General features: G+C 37.0%; 1 protein-coding gene and 1 pseudogene across 2 annotated transcripts; both read left to right on the plus strand.

The window, feature by feature from the left end:
• The first annotated feature begins 763 nt into the window (after positions 1–763).
• Positions 764–8,171, plus strand: LOC133305070 (TMV resistance protein N-like). 2 transcript variants are annotated; one of them, XM_061505195.1, is made up of 4 exons: positions 764–875; positions 1,450–1,970; positions 2,476–3,133; positions 7,871–8,171. In XM_061505195.1, the coding sequence occupies exons 2-4, from the start codon at positions 1,468–1,470 to the stop codon at positions 7,982–7,984; spliced, it is 1,275 nt and encodes a 424-aa protein (XP_061361179.1). In that variant the 5' UTR covers positions 764–875; positions 1,450–1,467; the 3' UTR covers positions 7,985–8,171. The 2 variants fall into 2 exon arrangements, with proteins under 2 accessions (XP_061361179.1, XP_061361178.1); XM_061505194.1 differs by lacking the exon at positions 7,871–8,171 and having other exon boundaries at positions 2,476–3,358.
• A 1,179-nt stretch (positions 8,172–9,350) lies between these two features.
• LOC133305069 (disease resistance protein RPV1-like) lies at positions 9,351–16,956 on the plus strand (annotated as a pseudogene).
• The last annotated feature ends 515 nt before the right edge of the window (positions 16,957–17,471 follow it).

Consider the following 17,471-nt stretch of genomic DNA (forward strand, 5'->3'; position numbering starts at 1 on the left):
TGTTAAAATATCACGCGGCATAATTCGTTACACAGTGTAGCGAATTATGTATGCAAGTAATTCGCTACACAGTATAGCGAATTATGTCACGTCAGAACTAAAAATGACACATGTCAAATTTTGAGAAATTCGCTACCCTATGTAGTAAATTTTGCAAAATTTGACATGTGACATTTTTGGTTATGTGTGTTCTGACGTGGCATATTTCGCTACACTGTATAGCGAATTACTTGTATGTATAATTCGCTACATTGTGTAACGAATTATACCGCATGACATTTTGACAAAATTTACTATTAACATGGCAGTTTAATAATTTTTTTGTCTAAACGTGATACTTTCGTCGTCGGTGTCCCTCTTTCGTATATATGAAAGTGCATGCCAGTTGGTTCATTCAATTGATTCGAACCCATACCGTGTTTGGGGCATTAACTTTTTCCCTTGGTTATGCACTCTTTTAATCATTTTTTTATTCATATAGAGGTGATGTTAATGTTTTTTTAATATAAATCTATATACAAATCTAGTGCTATGCGGGAGGGTGTGAGTGTGAGCGTTAGGATACACTTTTAAGAAGCCCTTTGGTACCAAGGGTTTGTTCAGGATTTTTTATAAACTGAATTTTTTTAAATTCTAATTTTTTAAACTTTATTGTAAATTGAATGTAGAAATTATATTTTTAAAAATTGAAATTTAAAAAAAAAAATGAAATTGCTCCTTTTAGGCTGTAACTGTATAAGGTCAAATGAAATTGCTCCTTCCTTCTATTGAACTGCTGGTCCACCTTGAGGCTGCTCCCACAGTCCCACTTATATGAGCAAGACTTGAATCTGATACCTAATCAACCAAAACATCTGTTCGGCAAAAATTTTGAGGTCAGTATTTGCTTTACATCGTTCTCCGTCATTTATTCTTTTTTGGCCAGAAAGATAAGGCGGAAAACAAAGAAAAGAAAAATGAAATTGCAAATGATCAAGCAGAGAAATTGCTTGCTTACTTTTGTTTAAATACTATCAGTTATTGATCGTGATTAACAGACTGGATTAAGATCAAGGCTTAATTTGAAAGTTTGCTAATCGAGAACGAGCTGGTATTGTCATATGATATCCTCCTCCTTCCTCTCTATTTTTTTTTTTTGGTCAACAGATAATTTGAACTTGTTATGTAGACAAAGTTCTATTCTTTGAAGTTCTTTGATCTTTTCATTTGTTTTTTCTCTTTCTTCTTCTTTCCATTTACCTTGTGGCTCACTTATTTTGATATTCAAGGTTTTAGAGGCAAAGAAAGTTACAGAGTGCGCTTGTTCCAATCCAACAAACATATTATTTGTCACTTGGTTATTCCAAAAATTTAATCTGTCGTATTTCTCTGTCTTTTTATTTTTTTTTTTTTATTTTATTTCTTGGTATGTTGTATTCATTTGTCTCTTGTTTATTTTCGAAATTGAAGGGTGTAGGGGCAAAGTTAATGGCTCCTAGAATAAAGTATGGTGTAGGGGCAAAGTTAATGGCAGACAACGCTCCTAAAATGAAATATGATGTTTTTGTTAGCTTTAGGGGCAAGGACATTCGCCGAGGTTTGCTTAGCCATTTGATTAAGGATTTTCGTCGGAAGCAAATATATGCCTTTGTAGATGATAAGCTTCAGAGGGGAGATGAAATATCATCATCACTTATTGCGGCAATTGAAGGCTCATTCTGTTCGTTGATCATATTCTCTAAAGACTATGCTTCTTCACATTGGTGTTTGGAAGAGCTTGTGAAAATAGTTAAATGCAGAGAGAAGTATGGACAGACTGTAATACCTGTTTTCTACAATGTAGATCCCACAAATGTACGACATCAAAAGGAGAGTTATGGAAATGCGCTTGCTAAACATGAAGAAAAGTATAATTTGACAAAGGTGCAAAGATGGAGAGATGCTTTGAACAAATCTGCAAATTTATCAGGAATTAAGTCATTGGATTTTCGGTAAGTTATTTTTTTCCCTTCTAAATGTTAAAATATTTATGCGCTACTATTTTGTTTTATAGCACTATGCATATTATCAAAAGCTGGTTACTTAAAAAAAGAAACCTTATTTACAATTTTTCCCCATAATGTACACTTATTAGTTATTACATCCGCAAATATTAGTCAATGCCACAACTGGTTCTTGCTAGGATTCAGATCGAACAAGCTAAGCTTTGTTGGTTCATTCAAAAGTCAGAGGTTAAATTAGACCCAAGTTGCACAATTAAATAAATTCCAATTTCCAAAGGATATATTTTTTCAAGACTTCCAGATACGTCCGACAAGGTCCCTTTTTCTTTTTTTGGTACCTGACCCTATTAGGGGATTCCCATTAAGCAGGAAGGGAAAGGGAAGGGATGTTCGATCATAGGTGAATCGCCCTCCACAAACTTACAACCAAGTGAGATAATAGTAATTTTATTGAATTTCATGTATTTTCTCTTTCTCTCTTTTTGTTGTATAGAGATGATGCCGAGCTGCTTGAAGAAATCATCAAGACCATCAACCTTGAGTTGAAGAGGTTGAAACAGCACGCAGTTCATTCAAAAGGACTTGTTGGAATTGACAAACCAATTTTACATTTAGAATCTTTATTATGTCAAGATTCAAAAGACGTTCGTGTTATTGGAATTTGGGGTATGGGCGGTATTGGAAAGACAACCATTGCACAAGAAGTATTTAACAAACTAAGTTTTGAATATGAAGGAGGTTGTTTTTTGGCAAATGTAAGGCAAGAATCTGCAAGAGCAGGTGGAACCAATTCCTTAAAAGAAAAACTTTTTTCAACACTTTTAGCAGAAGATGTGAAAATTAACACAACAAATGAATTGCCCGATTATGTTATGTTGAGGCTTGGTCGCATGAAGGTTCTTATTGTTCTTGATGATGTTAATGATCCAGATCAACTAGAAGTTTTAGTTGGAGATCATGATTGGTTTGGAACAGGTAGTAGAATCATTATTACAACTAGAGATAAACAAGTGCTTATGAATGAAGTTGTTGATGATGATGATATATATGAGGTAGGGGCATTGGATTTTGAAGAAGCACTTAAGCTTTTCAATTTGAATGCCTTCAAACGAAATCATCTTGAAATGGAGTACTATGAGCAATCAAAGAAGGTGGTCAATTATGCCAAATGCATTCCATTAGTTATTAAAGTTTTTGGTCATCTTCTTTGTGGAAAATATCAAGATAAATATATTTTGCATTTAGTTTTTCTGTTTATTATGTTTTGTTTAGTGTACATAGCATGATGGTTATGATGCATAGATGGTAGCTGTCATAGATACATACATGGGAAAGTTTGTTATTGCTGAGTGGCATTGGCACAATAGGTGCGTTAGTTTTGGCTTTTCTGTTATGAGAGCATTTTGTATATAGCTCTCCTCTTTTTGTAATTCAGATAGATTGAATAAAGGAGAATGATTTTTTCTTGTAAAATGGTATCAAGAGCTCTCTGTGTTCTTCATTTTTCTTCTAAGTTTTCGTTGCCATGGCTAAGGGTCAAGCCAACAAATCCACTGCTCCATCTTCCTCTCCCATTGAGGACACATCCAGTCCTTATTATTTACATAGTGCCGATCATCCCGGCTTGGTTCTTGTTACTCATCTTCTCAATGGGACCAATTACCACACCTGGAGCAGAGCAATGTATATGGCCCTCACTGCCAAAAACAAGGTTCAATTCATCGATGGCACCCTTCCTTCCCCAGATCCAGATGATTTGCTTTTTTCTTTTTGGACTCGATGCAACAGTATGGTCACCTCTTGGTTGCTCAATTCGGTGGTCAGAGAGATTGCTGATAGTCTTCTTTATTCACCTTCCGCAGCTAGCCTCTGGACTGATCTTAAGGATCGGTTTCAACAAGGGAATGGTCCACGTGTTTTTCAACTCAAATCTCAAATTTCGACATTAGTTCAAGGTCCTCTTGATGTTAATTCCTATTACACTCGGCTGAAAATCCTCTGGGATGAGTTGAAGGAATTTGAACCGATTCCTAATTGCACTTGTGGAGGAATGAAATCTTGGATTCTTTTTCGTGAACAGGAACGTGCCTTACAATTTCTGATGGGTTTGAATGATTCTTTTTCTTCAACCCGTGCTCAGATCCTTCTGATGGAGCCTTTGCCTTCCCTTGCAAAAGTGTTTTCTCTGGTAATCCAAGAGGAACGTCAACGTAACATTCAATGTGGTTTTCCTTCTGCTGCACCACTCATCCATGCCGTCCCTGCTTCATCTGACAATGCTACCCTGGCTTCTCAGGCTTTGGGTAAACGCCGACCAATTTGCACACACTGCAATCAGAATGGTCATACGATTGAGAAATGCTTTCGCATCCATGGGTACCCACCTGGATGGAAGGGAAAACGATATCCTATAGCACCCAGTTCAGCCCCAAATTCTACTGCCTCTCTGATGGGTAATGGAGCACCCATTTCAGCCCCAAACTGTACTGCATCTTTGATGGGTAATGGGCTTTTGCCTTCTGTTGGGCCTATCAGTCCAACTCCCACTCTCAGCCCACACCAAATATCCCAACTTCTTGCTCTTCTCCATTCTCCATCATCCGTGTCTCATCCTCCATCTGCCACCACCACTGTGTCAGATCCTCATCAACACGCATCCGTCTCATCCGTTGCCCACGTTTCTGGTGAGATTTCCACTATTTCTTCTTCTTCTTGGCTCCTTGACACAGGCGCTACTCACCATATCTGTTGTGATCTCCGATTTTTTATTTCTTTTTCTCCCATTCACAATTTTTCTGTCAATCTTCCGAATGGTACTTCCATTCCTGTTTGTCGTATTGGCTCTGTTCGTATTTCTTCTCACCTCACTCTAACTTCCGTTCTTTTTGTTCCGGATTTTAAATATAATTTGTTGTCTGTCAGTACTTTGACATCTTCGTTTCCTCTTATTTTGTCCTTCACTGATTCTTCTTGCACTTTGCAGGATCGTTCTACGGGACAGACGATTGGGACTGCTAATCGATTTGGCAATCTCTATGTCTTAGAAGCTTCACCTCTTCCTTCGTCTGCTTTGGCTTCTTCAACTACTCTTTCTTCACTTTGGCATAGTCGTCTTGGTCACCCATCTGTATCTCGTTTACAGATATTGCAAAATGTTTTAGGCATATCTTCTATTTCAGTTTTGTCTCCTTTATGTCATGTTTGTCCCATGTCAAAACAGAGGCGTTTGCCTTTTACATCAAATAATAATATTGCTGCTTTACCTTTTGATTTACTTCACTTGGATGTTTGGGGTCCTTTCTCTATTCTTTCTGCTGATGGATATCGTTTTTTCCTAACCATTGTGGATGATTGTAGCAGGCATACTTGGGTTTATTTCCTTCATGCCAAATCAGATGTGTTACATATATTCCCTGAATTCTGTAATATGGTTGCTAATCAGTTTCATAGCACTATTAAGGTTGTGAGGTCAGACAATGCTCCTGAGTTTAATTTCACCTCCTACTTCAAGGATAAGGGTATTCATCATCAGCATTCCTGTGTGGATCGACCTCAACAAAATGCTGTTGTTGAGAGGAAACATCAGCATTTGCTTAATGTGGCTCGTTCTTTACAAATTCAATCCAATATTCCACTAGCTTATTGGACTGATTGTTTGCTTACTGCATGTTATTTGATCAACAGGTTGCCTACTCCCGTGCTGAATAACAAAACTCCTTTTGAAGTTCTAATGGGTAAACCACCCTCCTATACTCATCTCCGAACTTTTGGATGTCTTTGTTTTGCTTCAACACTGCCTCGTGATCGTCACAAGTTTTCTGCCAGAGCCATTCCAGTTGTTTTCATTGGATATCCTCCAGGCTACAAAGCTTACAAAGTGCTTGATATGTCCTCCAATCGAATTTTTATAACCAGAGATATTGTGTTCCATGAAACTGAGTTTCCTTTTAAACACTTACCTCCTCCATCCACTGATATATTTTCTGATCTGGTTTTACCTATTCATGATCCCCTACCTATACAAACATCCACCCGTACTATCAAACCTCCTTCTTACCTCAAAGACTATATTTGTTCTACTTCCACTTCCACCGCCACCTACCCTTTGGCTGCTGTTTTAAACACTTCTCGATTATCACCTTCTTATGCTGCTTTTGTAAATTCCGTTACCCTTCATCCTGAGCCTTCTTCCTTTTCTGAGGCTGTTAAGGTTCCTGCTTGGCGTGCGGCAATGCAGCTTGAAATTGATGCTTTGGAGGCTAATCATACCTGGTCACTGGTTTCTTTACCTCCTGACAAACGCCCCATTGGCTGTAAATGGATTTACAAGGTCAAACTTAAGGCTGATGGCTCTTTAGAAAGGTATAAAGCAAGGCTAGTTGCTCAAGGTTTTACTCAACAAGAGGGAATTGATTTTTTTGATACATTTTCCCCTGTCGCCAAGATTACTCAAGCAAGGCTGATTAGAAAGCCGAGTTTTTGCACGTTGGATTCTTTAGAAGTGTGTATATATCAGGAGACTTGTGTAAATGAGTTTGAATATTGTGGTAACCCATATAGCATTGATACCGATACGAGACAGCGATATGACACGACATGACATTCTGACACGTTAATTCTAAAAAATATTAGATTTCGACACATTAAGACATGTTTTAATATTAAATAATATTTTTAATTTATGTAGTGTATATTATATTTAATATTCAATAGTTTAACAAAAAAAAAATGAAGCTAAACTTATTAACCACCAATTTTGCAAAGAAATATAAGATATCCCAAATATTTATATTAAACGCAATAAAATGGTAATCGTAATCCAATGAATCTAATAGCTGGAACTAAAAACGTAACATAACACATCCTTTGAACATGGTTGTTTTAGTTGTGGGAATGTGATATCAGTATGTGAACAAGTGAAATGTTGGAAAAATTCCATTGTATTTGCTACCCTAGATTTCGGCCATGTTAGGGTAATTGGGATTGGTGTGCAAAAATTTAATTGCATGAATTGTGAAGGTTGGTATGTTGGTGTATGTTGAGATTTAAGTGTAAAAGTGATAATACAAAGTGAAAAATCCCTTGGAAATCCTCCTTGTGGATTTCGGCCATTATGGTACAAGTGGGATTGATTATGTTAAAAATTACTTTGATGATGTATTTAGGTTCTAATGCATGACTTTAGTATAATTTTGAAGTGAAAGGGTTTAAGAAATGACAAAAGGCATCTTGGTTCCTTGTATGAATGCCTCGACCTTGTGAAGGAAAATATGCCTAAGTTGTGTGTAAATTGTTAAAGGGAATGCATAAATAATTTAGGAACCTTTGATGGTATGAAATGAATTGATGAAAATCTCTAGTTTCCTTTGTTATTGGTTTCGGCCATTGTATGATTTTTGGGGTTAGAAATTATTAAAGAAAGGATGGTAAAGGATATTTAGAAGCTTGGTTGGGTCATTTTAAGACCCTATATGAGTATGAAACCATGTGGGTGCTTGTGGTTCAAGTAATCCTCCTTAAAATGGTCTAATAAATGATTTTATGAAAGTAAGGTCTTGACTTGTGAATTGGCATAGGATTGGCATAAATGTGAAGAAATGAAAGTAAATCAATAAAGTGTATGTCTTGTAATTACATGGCATTGTAGCATTTTATTTTGTTATTGATTCTTTCTCTAGGTGTGCCTAGCGACTGTGAGCATTTGGATTCCTTTAGAGCAAGATAAATGTATATATGTTCTGTTCAGTTATGATATCTGTTATATGATGCTTTGTATACTCTGTATCTGACTTTTATGCAGGAGTGGGCCTAGGGATATGGAGAATTCTCTATAAACCTAGAGCTTATTGAGATTTGTTATCTCACCCCGTTTGGAGACATCATTTCAGGTGCACAGATTGCCAGTGAGCCTACATGGGGCAAGGATACAACCCGTGGATAAAGTGCATCGCGGACCGAATTTTTGGGTAGCAGTCTACTTCTATTATTTTGGAGAATTGTGATTTGCATTAGTATTCCATTTATTTTGGTGGATCATGATATCTGATGTGTTACTTTGTATATGGCATGTATATGTTTTGTACATGTTTTCCACTTTGATGCATGTACAATTGTGTATTCAGGCATGTTTATATTATGATATAGTATTCAGTTATATGATTACATGTTGGATATGCATGTTGTTAGATAGTGGCACGAAGCCAAGTTGTGCATGTGCCCATGGATGGGTAGGTCCTATATGGATATCTGGTATTTCTGAAATCATATATTGTATAAACTGTTTATTAGGATACCTTGAGAGTGAGATTTGCAAATTCTCGTTTGTCCGATTTTCGTCTCCGTCAAATAAGAATTAAACTTGATGAAGTATGCAATGTGATATATCATATGAAAAAGGATTAAAGAAAAAGAAAAAGTTAACTTGTATTTTCGTAAGTTAAGTCTTCCGTTGTTTCTGGTTAATATCATATGTATGTTAATTAAACCGGCTCGAGACGAGGATGTTACAATGACAATTTACATAATGTGAACATAAAAGAAAGAAAAGTTGAAGTCACGTAGTTGTGATAAGCTATTGTGATAAAATTTTTTCGCTAATTAATTTAAGTAAGTTGCACTTTTATTACCATATTGTAAGTTAACAAATTGACTTGAGACGGTATGTTACAAGTCACATAACTATATAATATATAAGATATAAATTCAAAAACACAAAAAAAGTTTAAAAGTACTTACTTATTATAGTTATATATGTAAGTTATTTTTGTTTTTATATAGCTAAAAGAGGATATTGTGCATTTTGATTTAGGAGAATGAGAAATAAGGTTTTTTTTTAAAAATAAAAATAAAACTAGGTCAGGGTTAAAAGTTGACGAGGTTCAATTTTTTGGTTTACGTAAAAACTTAAGTTTCTACCATTAATGGAAAGAGTTTTTATTTGCGTTTTAACATGGATCACTTCAGTAAAAGTGTAAAAACAAGTTTTTAACACTAGTTTTTACTTGGAACAAATTTTTATGTTTTTACGCTAATTTTTAACGTCGATGTTCTTATCTAACATCGAATTGAATTGTTCTATTAAAGGCAGCAAGTTGTCAATTTGGCATTCTGGCAATAGGTTCATGGAAATGATTCCAACCCGGACAGCGTTTGGCGTGTTAACTTTTCCCTTTATTATGCACCGCTTTAATTAATTTATATTCATATAGAGGTGACTTTTTTATTTCCTTAATATAAATCTAAATCCAGTGCTATCTGGGAGAGTGTAAGTGTGCAATTGCTTCTAGGTTTTGTAATACGGTCAATGAAATTGCATCTTCTATCTATAAAACTGCTGATCAAGATGGTTGCTGCTCCAACATATATGAGCAAGACTTGAATCTGATACCTAATCAGCCACTGCATCAATTCGGTGAAACAATCGAGGTTAGTAATTGCTTTCACAGATCTACATCATTTATTCTTTTTCGGCAAAAGAAAAGGTGGGAAACAAAGAAAAGAAGAATGAAATAGTAAAAGATCAAGCAGAGAAATTTCTTGCTTGGTTGTTTTTCTTTTTGGGGTAACATGCTTACTTGTTTTTAAAGACTAAAGATTATTTATCATGATTGTTGGATCAACATTAAGGCTTAATTTGAAAGCTTGCAAATCCAGAAGGAGCTGGTATTGTCATATGATATTGTTACGATCCCATTCGCAAGGTATTTAAAGTTCCATTTAATTGTATGGACAATTAATGTGGGGTTTATAAGGCTTTAGACACTTTCACTTTTTGAGTTAGTTTGGGTGGTGTATCTTAAGGTTCTTATCAAATGATATAGAGTCTTCCAATATGTCTCTTGGCCACAATCGAGGCGGTGCGGGTGGTAATTAATGCCGGCATTGCAGTGTTCATCTAGGTTTAGTAAAAGACTAGCATAAAGTTAACCCGCGTGGGCATGAGATTGTGGAGCATGGTGGAATGTTATATTCTCATTTGTAAGATATGGGACTTAAAGTCCCACATTAGTTTTCCATACAATTATAAAGCATTGGACACTCCTACTCTTTAATCTAGATTTTGGCGTGATGTATCCTAAGTTCTCCTTCCTCTCCTTTTGGCTAACCGCTAATTTAAACTTGTTTGTTTTTCTATAAAAAAAAAAAAAAGATGTTGAAAATTTTGAGGTGTAAATTCCTACTTGAATATTCGTGTTAAAAACTTATTACGGGTTGTATTGTCGTCATTCAAATCTAATTATTGTGAACGGCGTTGGTTCAATGAAAAGAGGGTAAAATAGAATCGTTCCCGTGGTAGTAAGACGAGATAGTGTTTTGTGATAGGATGGAATTGATTATCGAGTTTGGATCACAGTCTGTTCTGTACTAGTACGAGAATTTTGCATTGCCAACTGGTAAAACCCTGATATAGCTGTTTATAGTATCAGATGGACCGATGCTGGCCCTGGAAGAAAAACTCATCTGACAAGGCTGTGCTTGAGAAACCAACTGCTGCATTGGACTCCTCCGATGCTTCCAATCAGGTATATTCATATGTTATATTCTTCAAGTTCTTTGATCTTTTTATTTGTTTTCTCTCTTTCTTCTTTTATACAGTTACCTCGTGGCTCCCTTATTTTGATATTCAAGGGTTTAGAGGCAAAGAAAGATACAGAGTGCTCTTGTTTCAATCCAACTAGCATATTCTTTGTCTCTGGTTATTTCAAAAATTGAATATGTTGTATTTCATTTTACTTTATTATATCTTGGTATTTTGTATTTATTCATCTCTTGGTTATTTTAAAAATTGAAGGGTGTAGCGGCAAAACAATTGTCAGACAACACTCCTAAAATAAAGTATGATGTTTTTGTTAGCTTCAGGGGCAAGGACATTCGCCATGATTTTCTCAGTCATATGATTGATGCTTTTCTTCGAAACCAAATAGATGCCTTTGTAGATGATAAACTTAAAAGAGGAGATGAAATATCATCATCACTTTTTGGAGCAATCGAAACATCATTAATTTCATTGATCATATTCTCAGGAGACTATGCTTCTTCACATTGGTGTTTGGAAGAACTTGAGAAAATAGTGGAGTGCAGAGAGAAATATGGACAGACTGTAATACCTATTTTCTACAATGTAGATCCGACAAATGTACGACATCAAAAGGAGAGATATGGAAATGCGCTTGCTAAACATGAAAAAAAGTATAATTTGATAAGGGTGCAATTATGGAGGGATGCTTTGAACAAATCTGCAAATTTATCTGGAATTAAGTCATCAGATTTCCGGTAAGCTTTTCATTTTCTCCCAACAAATGTGAAATATTATTTTTCTGCTCATTTGTTATATAGATCTATGTATATTATCCATAGGTTGTTGCTTAAAATTAAAACTTTTATTTAAAAACTGTTTAACCAGAATGTACGCTTATTTATTGTTGTTAAAAACTAGTGTAAAAGCATAAAAAAGGACTTATTGGAATTTACTTGCTCACATTGGTGTTATAGAAATATCATCATCACATTTCTAAGTGAGGTTATAGAAATTTCATTACATTTCTTACATTTGCTCTCTATCTCGCTCTCTCCGTTTTATAGGGATGATGTCGAGCTGCTTGATGAAATCATCAAAAAAGTCAATCATGAATTCATGATGAGGTTAAATAAGCAGCCAATTCATTCAAAAGGACTTTTTGGAATTGGAAAACCAATTGCACATTTAGAATCATTGTTCCGTCAAGATTCAAAAGACGTGCGTGTTATTGGAATTTGGGGTATGGGCAGTATTGGTAAGACAACCATGGCAGAACAAGTTTTAAAAAAACTAAGTTCTGAATATGAAGGTTGTTGTTTTTTGGCAAACGTAAGAGAAGAATCAACAAGACATGGAATAATTTCTTTGAAAGAAAAACTGTTCTCTACACTTTTAGCAGAAGGTGTGAAAATTAATGCACCAAATGGATTGCCTGATTATGTTATGAGGAGGCTTCGTCGTATGAAGGTTCTTATTGTTCTTGATGATGTTAATGATCCATATCAACTAGAAGTTTTAGTTGGAGATCATGATTGGTTTTGGAAAGGGTAGTAGAATCATTGGAACAACTAGAGATAAGCAGGTGTTAGCTAACAAAGTTGATGATGATGATGTGATAGGAATCAAGCAAATAAACAAGAGTAATCCCAGAATAATTCCTCTATATTAAACAGAAACCAGTTAACTCAACAATATTCAGCATGAACAGAATCTAATTACATGCTATAGTGCTGCTATAGCTCAGATTGTGCATAAAGAAATAAAGAAAAGAAATCAGCAGAATGTAAATGCTTCAGGGACTTTTGAGATGCCCTGAGATCTCCCAATTTGCCTCAGCAATCCAAATGACCTCCATGGTGCCCATTCCTTCTTCACGTCCCCTATTTATCATCTAACCTCTCAGCATGTGTAACAACTTCCCTAACAAACAAGCTGACTCAGCATGCTCATTAGGCTGTGATACATCATCAGTATTGGGTTGTGACACAACCACATTTACCTTGCCATATTGGGCTTTATTAAGTTGGGTCCTATCAGATTCCATATTCTTGGAAAACCCATTGCAGCCCACGTTGGTGATGCCCACAGTTTTTGGGCCCGTTTAACGCAATCGGACTTGTTGGCTCCCATGCCCATTCCTTACATAAAACAGCCTTAGAGCAATTACTCCCTTCAAATTGGGCCAAGTATGTAATTTCTGAACTAAGAGTTTGGGCCGGAAATAAAGCATGGCCCAACTCCTTGTTTACCCAATTCAGATCCTCTTTCAACTTCCCCCATGTCACCAGCCGCACTATGCTACCATGACTATGTAATGAGGAACGCTCCAAACTCACATTCATGTTCGAAGAGACCCCTACATCACTGTAGATCGAGAGGTGCATCGAGAGGTGCAGGGCCTCAATCTTTTTTTTCTGTTCACCTCCCACCTCTTGTTCGCCATTGGTTGGTTCCCCTTCATCCATGGCGTCCTCTCCGTCTTCTTCGTCGACCCCCGACTGTTGTAATTGTGCGTTCCGGCCATGGTGGATGTGATTCCATTCCTGCTCACCCTTGAAACATATCTCCCTTCGCAACTTGTGATGCAACGCGTTCTGAGTGAGCCGCCGACCATCAGCCCTAGCTGCGCTGCTACCTGAACTCTCCACATGCTTGGTATTCGCCAAAGAAACCCCTGAGTTCACACGCGTCTGGGCAGTAGCCCGTGTGTCTTTGTCCACGGTACTGGCTAAGGCACGTGAGTCATTGGATGAAGCCTTGAGAGAGGAGCGCGTGTCATTTCCCGCTGCATTGGTTTGTGAATAGGTCACGTGCTTAGGAGCAGATGTGACTTGAGTGAACCTATTGGGCTGAGACTCACCGTTAAGCCCATTTCCCTTGTTGCTCGTTCCCAGCCCGAACCCATCGTTGGCCCAAACGAATTTCCTCTTCTCCATCAGCGTGGTTTCACGCATCGTCGTCCCCTCCGTCTTCTTCTCCGTCAACGTAGCTGGTTTCTGCAACCGCTCCGTTCGATAGCTTCCCACAACGTCCACCTTCAAGCTACTTGCAGAATTTTCGCCTGAGGTGACACGCAATTTAGTATTTGTTCGCATGTCGGCCCCTGTTGCTGTGTGTGTTACCTTCGTGTTGTCTATCATTTCCGTCCTCAAATCTGGTTGAAATCGTTTGAGTAGCGCCGTAACAAATTCCCTCCAAGAGGCTCTCACATATATCTCGCTCCAGCACCACCACCAAGCACTAGCTTGACCTTTCATCAATTTCGCAACTCGAGGAAGCCTCTTTGTTTCAGGTATGTCAAACTTTTCAAAGTACTGCACAACCTTGGTTAGCCATCCATAGGCTTCTTCTCCTTCAAACTCTGGTAACTCCAATTTCTTCTCGCGAACCATAGAACCATAAAGTTCCCCATCATTCTTACAGATTGGATCCCCTGTTGCCGCTCAGATCGTCTTCTTCGCGAACCTCTGTTGAGTTGAGAAACATTATGTAAAATCTCGTCAAGGAGCCTCATTATCTCTGCGTGGGTTTCTTCCGCTTTTCTCATCTTCTGCAAACTCTTAGATCTGTTTTCCATATTTTAATTTTTTTTATTGTTTTTTATAATAGCTAAGTTCAAAGCACCCGAATCGGAGTGCTCTGATACCAATTGATAGGAATCAAGCAAATAAACAAGAGTAATCCCAGAATAATTCCTCTATATTAAACAGAAACCAGTAAACTCAACAATATTCAGCATGAACAGAATCTAATTACATGCTATAGTGCTGCTATAGCTCAGATTGTGCATAAAGAAATAAAGAAAAGAAATCAGCAGAATGTAAATGCTTCAGGGACTTTCGAGATGCCCTGAGATCTCCCAATTTGCCTCAGCAATCCAAATGACCTCCATGGTGCCCATTCCTTCTTCACGTCCCCTATTTATCATCTAACCTCTCAGCATGTGTAACAACTTCCCTAACAAACAAGCTGACTCAGCATGATCATTGGGCTGTGTTACATCATCAGTATTGGGCTGTGACACAGCCACATTTACCTTGCCATATTGGGCTTTATTAAGTTGGGTCCTATCATGTTGATATATACGAGGTAGGGGAATTGGACTTCGATGAAGCACTAAAGCTTTTCAATCTGAATGCCTTCAAACAAGATCATCTTGAAATGGAGTACTTTGTGCATTCAAAGATGGTGGGCCATTAGTTCTTAAAGTTTTGGGTAGTCTTCTCTGTGGAAAAGGCATGCACATGTGGGAAAGTCTACTTCACAAACTTAAAAGAATGCCAAATAAAGAGGTTCACAATATAATGAGATTGACTTATGATGATCTAGATCGTGGAGAGAAGAAGATATTTTTAGATGTAGCATGTTTCTTTAGTGGATTAAATTTGAAACTGGACAAGATAGAAATTTTGTTGAAGGATGGTGAAAGTGATAATTCAGTGGCATTTGAGTTAGAAAGGCTGAAGGATAAAGCTCTTATAACTTTATCCGTAGACAATGTTGTATTTGTGCATGATATTTTAAAAGAAATGGCATGGGAGATTGTTCGCCAAGAATCTAGTGAAGACCTTGGGAGCCACTGTCGATTGGAAGATCATGATGATATTTATGAAGTATTGAAGAATGACAAGGTAAAAGCATAATTTAAAAATGATATCTTTAGATGACATTTGAATATTTTGTGAGAAATGTGGCTTTTAATGATGTTTAAAATTTTTCCTCTACATTGATGGCAGGGGATTGAGGCCATTAGAAGCATACGGGTGTACTTGTCCAAAGATACGCAGCTGGAGTTAAGCCCTCACACATTTGCTAAGATGAACAAACTACTATTTCTGTATTTTCGTTATGGATCTTCTTGGAGAGATACAGACTCCATTGATATTCTTGCTCAAGGGCTTCAATCTTTGCCAACTGGACTAAGATATCTTAGTTGGGAGCATTACCCTCTGAAATCCTTGCCCCAAGATTTTTCTGCAGAAAAACTTGTTATGTTGAACTTGTCATATAGTAGAATGGAAAAACTTTGGGATGGAGCACGGGTAATATTTATGTTTTCTTATAATTTTTCTCTTTATCCAAAGAATACAAATCAACAACTTGAGCTCATGTGTGATGGCTTGGTTTGTTTTATTTTGTTATAGACTCTGGTGAATTTAAAAGAAGTTAACCTCTCTTGGTCGAGATCATTGAAGGAGCTGCCAGACTTTTCAAAAGCCACAAATCTTGAAGTACTTAATATCTCTTGGTGTGTTGAGTTGATTAGCATGCATCCATCTATTTTCTCTCTCTACAAGCTTCACAAATTGGACGCAAGGCACTGCACTTCCCTTATCAGACTTACAAGTGATACCCATTTAACGCCATGGAATATGGTAGAACTGAATTTAAAATGCAGCCGTTTGGATGCATTGCCCTCATCTTTTGGACATCAAAGCAAGCTTGAAATCCTACATCTTGAAAATTCTGACATTGATAGCTTGCCTTCATCCATCAAAAATCTTACAAGACTGCGACATCTATACATAAATGATAGTAAGAAGCTTCAGACTCTACCTGAGCTTCCCCCCTCCCTCGAAACTCTACATGCCGAAAGGTGCACATCCCTAGAGACAGTATTGTTCCCTTTAATAGCCACTGAACAGTTCAATGAAAATCGGAGAAGGGTTGAGTTCTGGAATTGCTTAAACTTGGATGAAAATTCTCTAATGGCTATTGAGTTGAATGCGCGAATTAATGTAATGAATTTAGTTCAACATATATCCACTCCAGATTATGTTCAAAATTACGGTGATCAAGCAACGTGCGTGTACGTGTTTCCACAAAGCAGAGTTCTAGAGTGGTTGGAGTATAAGACGACAAATGATTATGTAATTGTTGATCTCTCTTCTACTCCATCCTCACCTACGGTAGGCTTCATTTTCTGCTGCATCATCGAAAAGGAACAATCAATTGGGTTATTGAAATTTAACATCATTATTAGTGATGGTGATGGTGAAGGTAACGTGGACAGTGTCGACATGAACACCTCTACGCAATTAGACGTCTTCATTCGCTCTGATCACGTGTGTGTGATGTACGACCAGCGTTGTTCTCGCTACTTTAATAGCAGGGCCAAAACACAGACAAGGTTTAAAATCAAGGTTCGAGCAAGCTTAAAAACAAGGTGGCCTTCACGATACATGGATGAGTCAAACTTGTTTAATAAGCCGATTGCGTTAAAAAGGTTTGGGGTAAGCCCAATTAGCGCACTGGCATATCACAATTTCATACATCAAAAGGAATTTGCGTGATTGTGCTCTAAGTACCTCAATGTCATATAACAAATGGAATTTGGCTGTGCTTAGTATCATCCGATGAACCTCCTTCTTCTGGTTTAAGGTGAAGCTTTTAATTTAGAAGAAAGTTTATTATTTGATATAATTGAAACCCAATTGGTTATAATATATGTTGTCAATGTAGCTCTTATAATTTAAAGTCATGATATGGACATTCTAAGTGTTTAAACAAACAGATAAAAGCCACGATTACTCAATAAATACTAGTATGTAAGTATACTCAAAACTACCATGAAAGATCTTACTATGCAGGCACCGATTCGCGAATTCTTCATTTAATGTGGATTTGTTTTTCTTCTTAACTTTGCTTTTTTGTAGGTGGTGTTCTTAGTGAAAGGACTATTGCTGTGCTTTTAGATAGACACTGGCAATAACTTGAAAGAAAATGGTATTTGAAATATTATTGAATTGTGTATTAATCTGATACAAAGAGGTCTCTATTTATAGAGACTAAAAAACCTAATTCTTGACCTAATGGGCTTGGCCCAATACAACAAATACTAATAATAATAAAAGACCTAATATTTATAACACTCCTCCTCAAGCTGAGGAATAGATATTTATCATTCTCAGCTTGCTAGTAAGTTCTTGAAATCTGTCTGAAGGAAGTCCCTTTGTCAATAGATCAGCTAA

The sequence above is a fragment of the Gastrolobium bilobum genome, unplaced genomic scaffold (genome assembly GCF_033153095.1).
Source record: "Gastrolobium bilobum isolate Gb01-03AN ecotype WA unplaced genomic scaffold, APGP_CSIRO_Gbil_v1 utg34677, whole genome shotgun sequence".
NCBI classification, from domain to species: Eukaryota; Viridiplantae; Streptophyta; class Magnoliopsida; order Fabales; family Fabaceae; genus Gastrolobium; species Gastrolobium bilobum.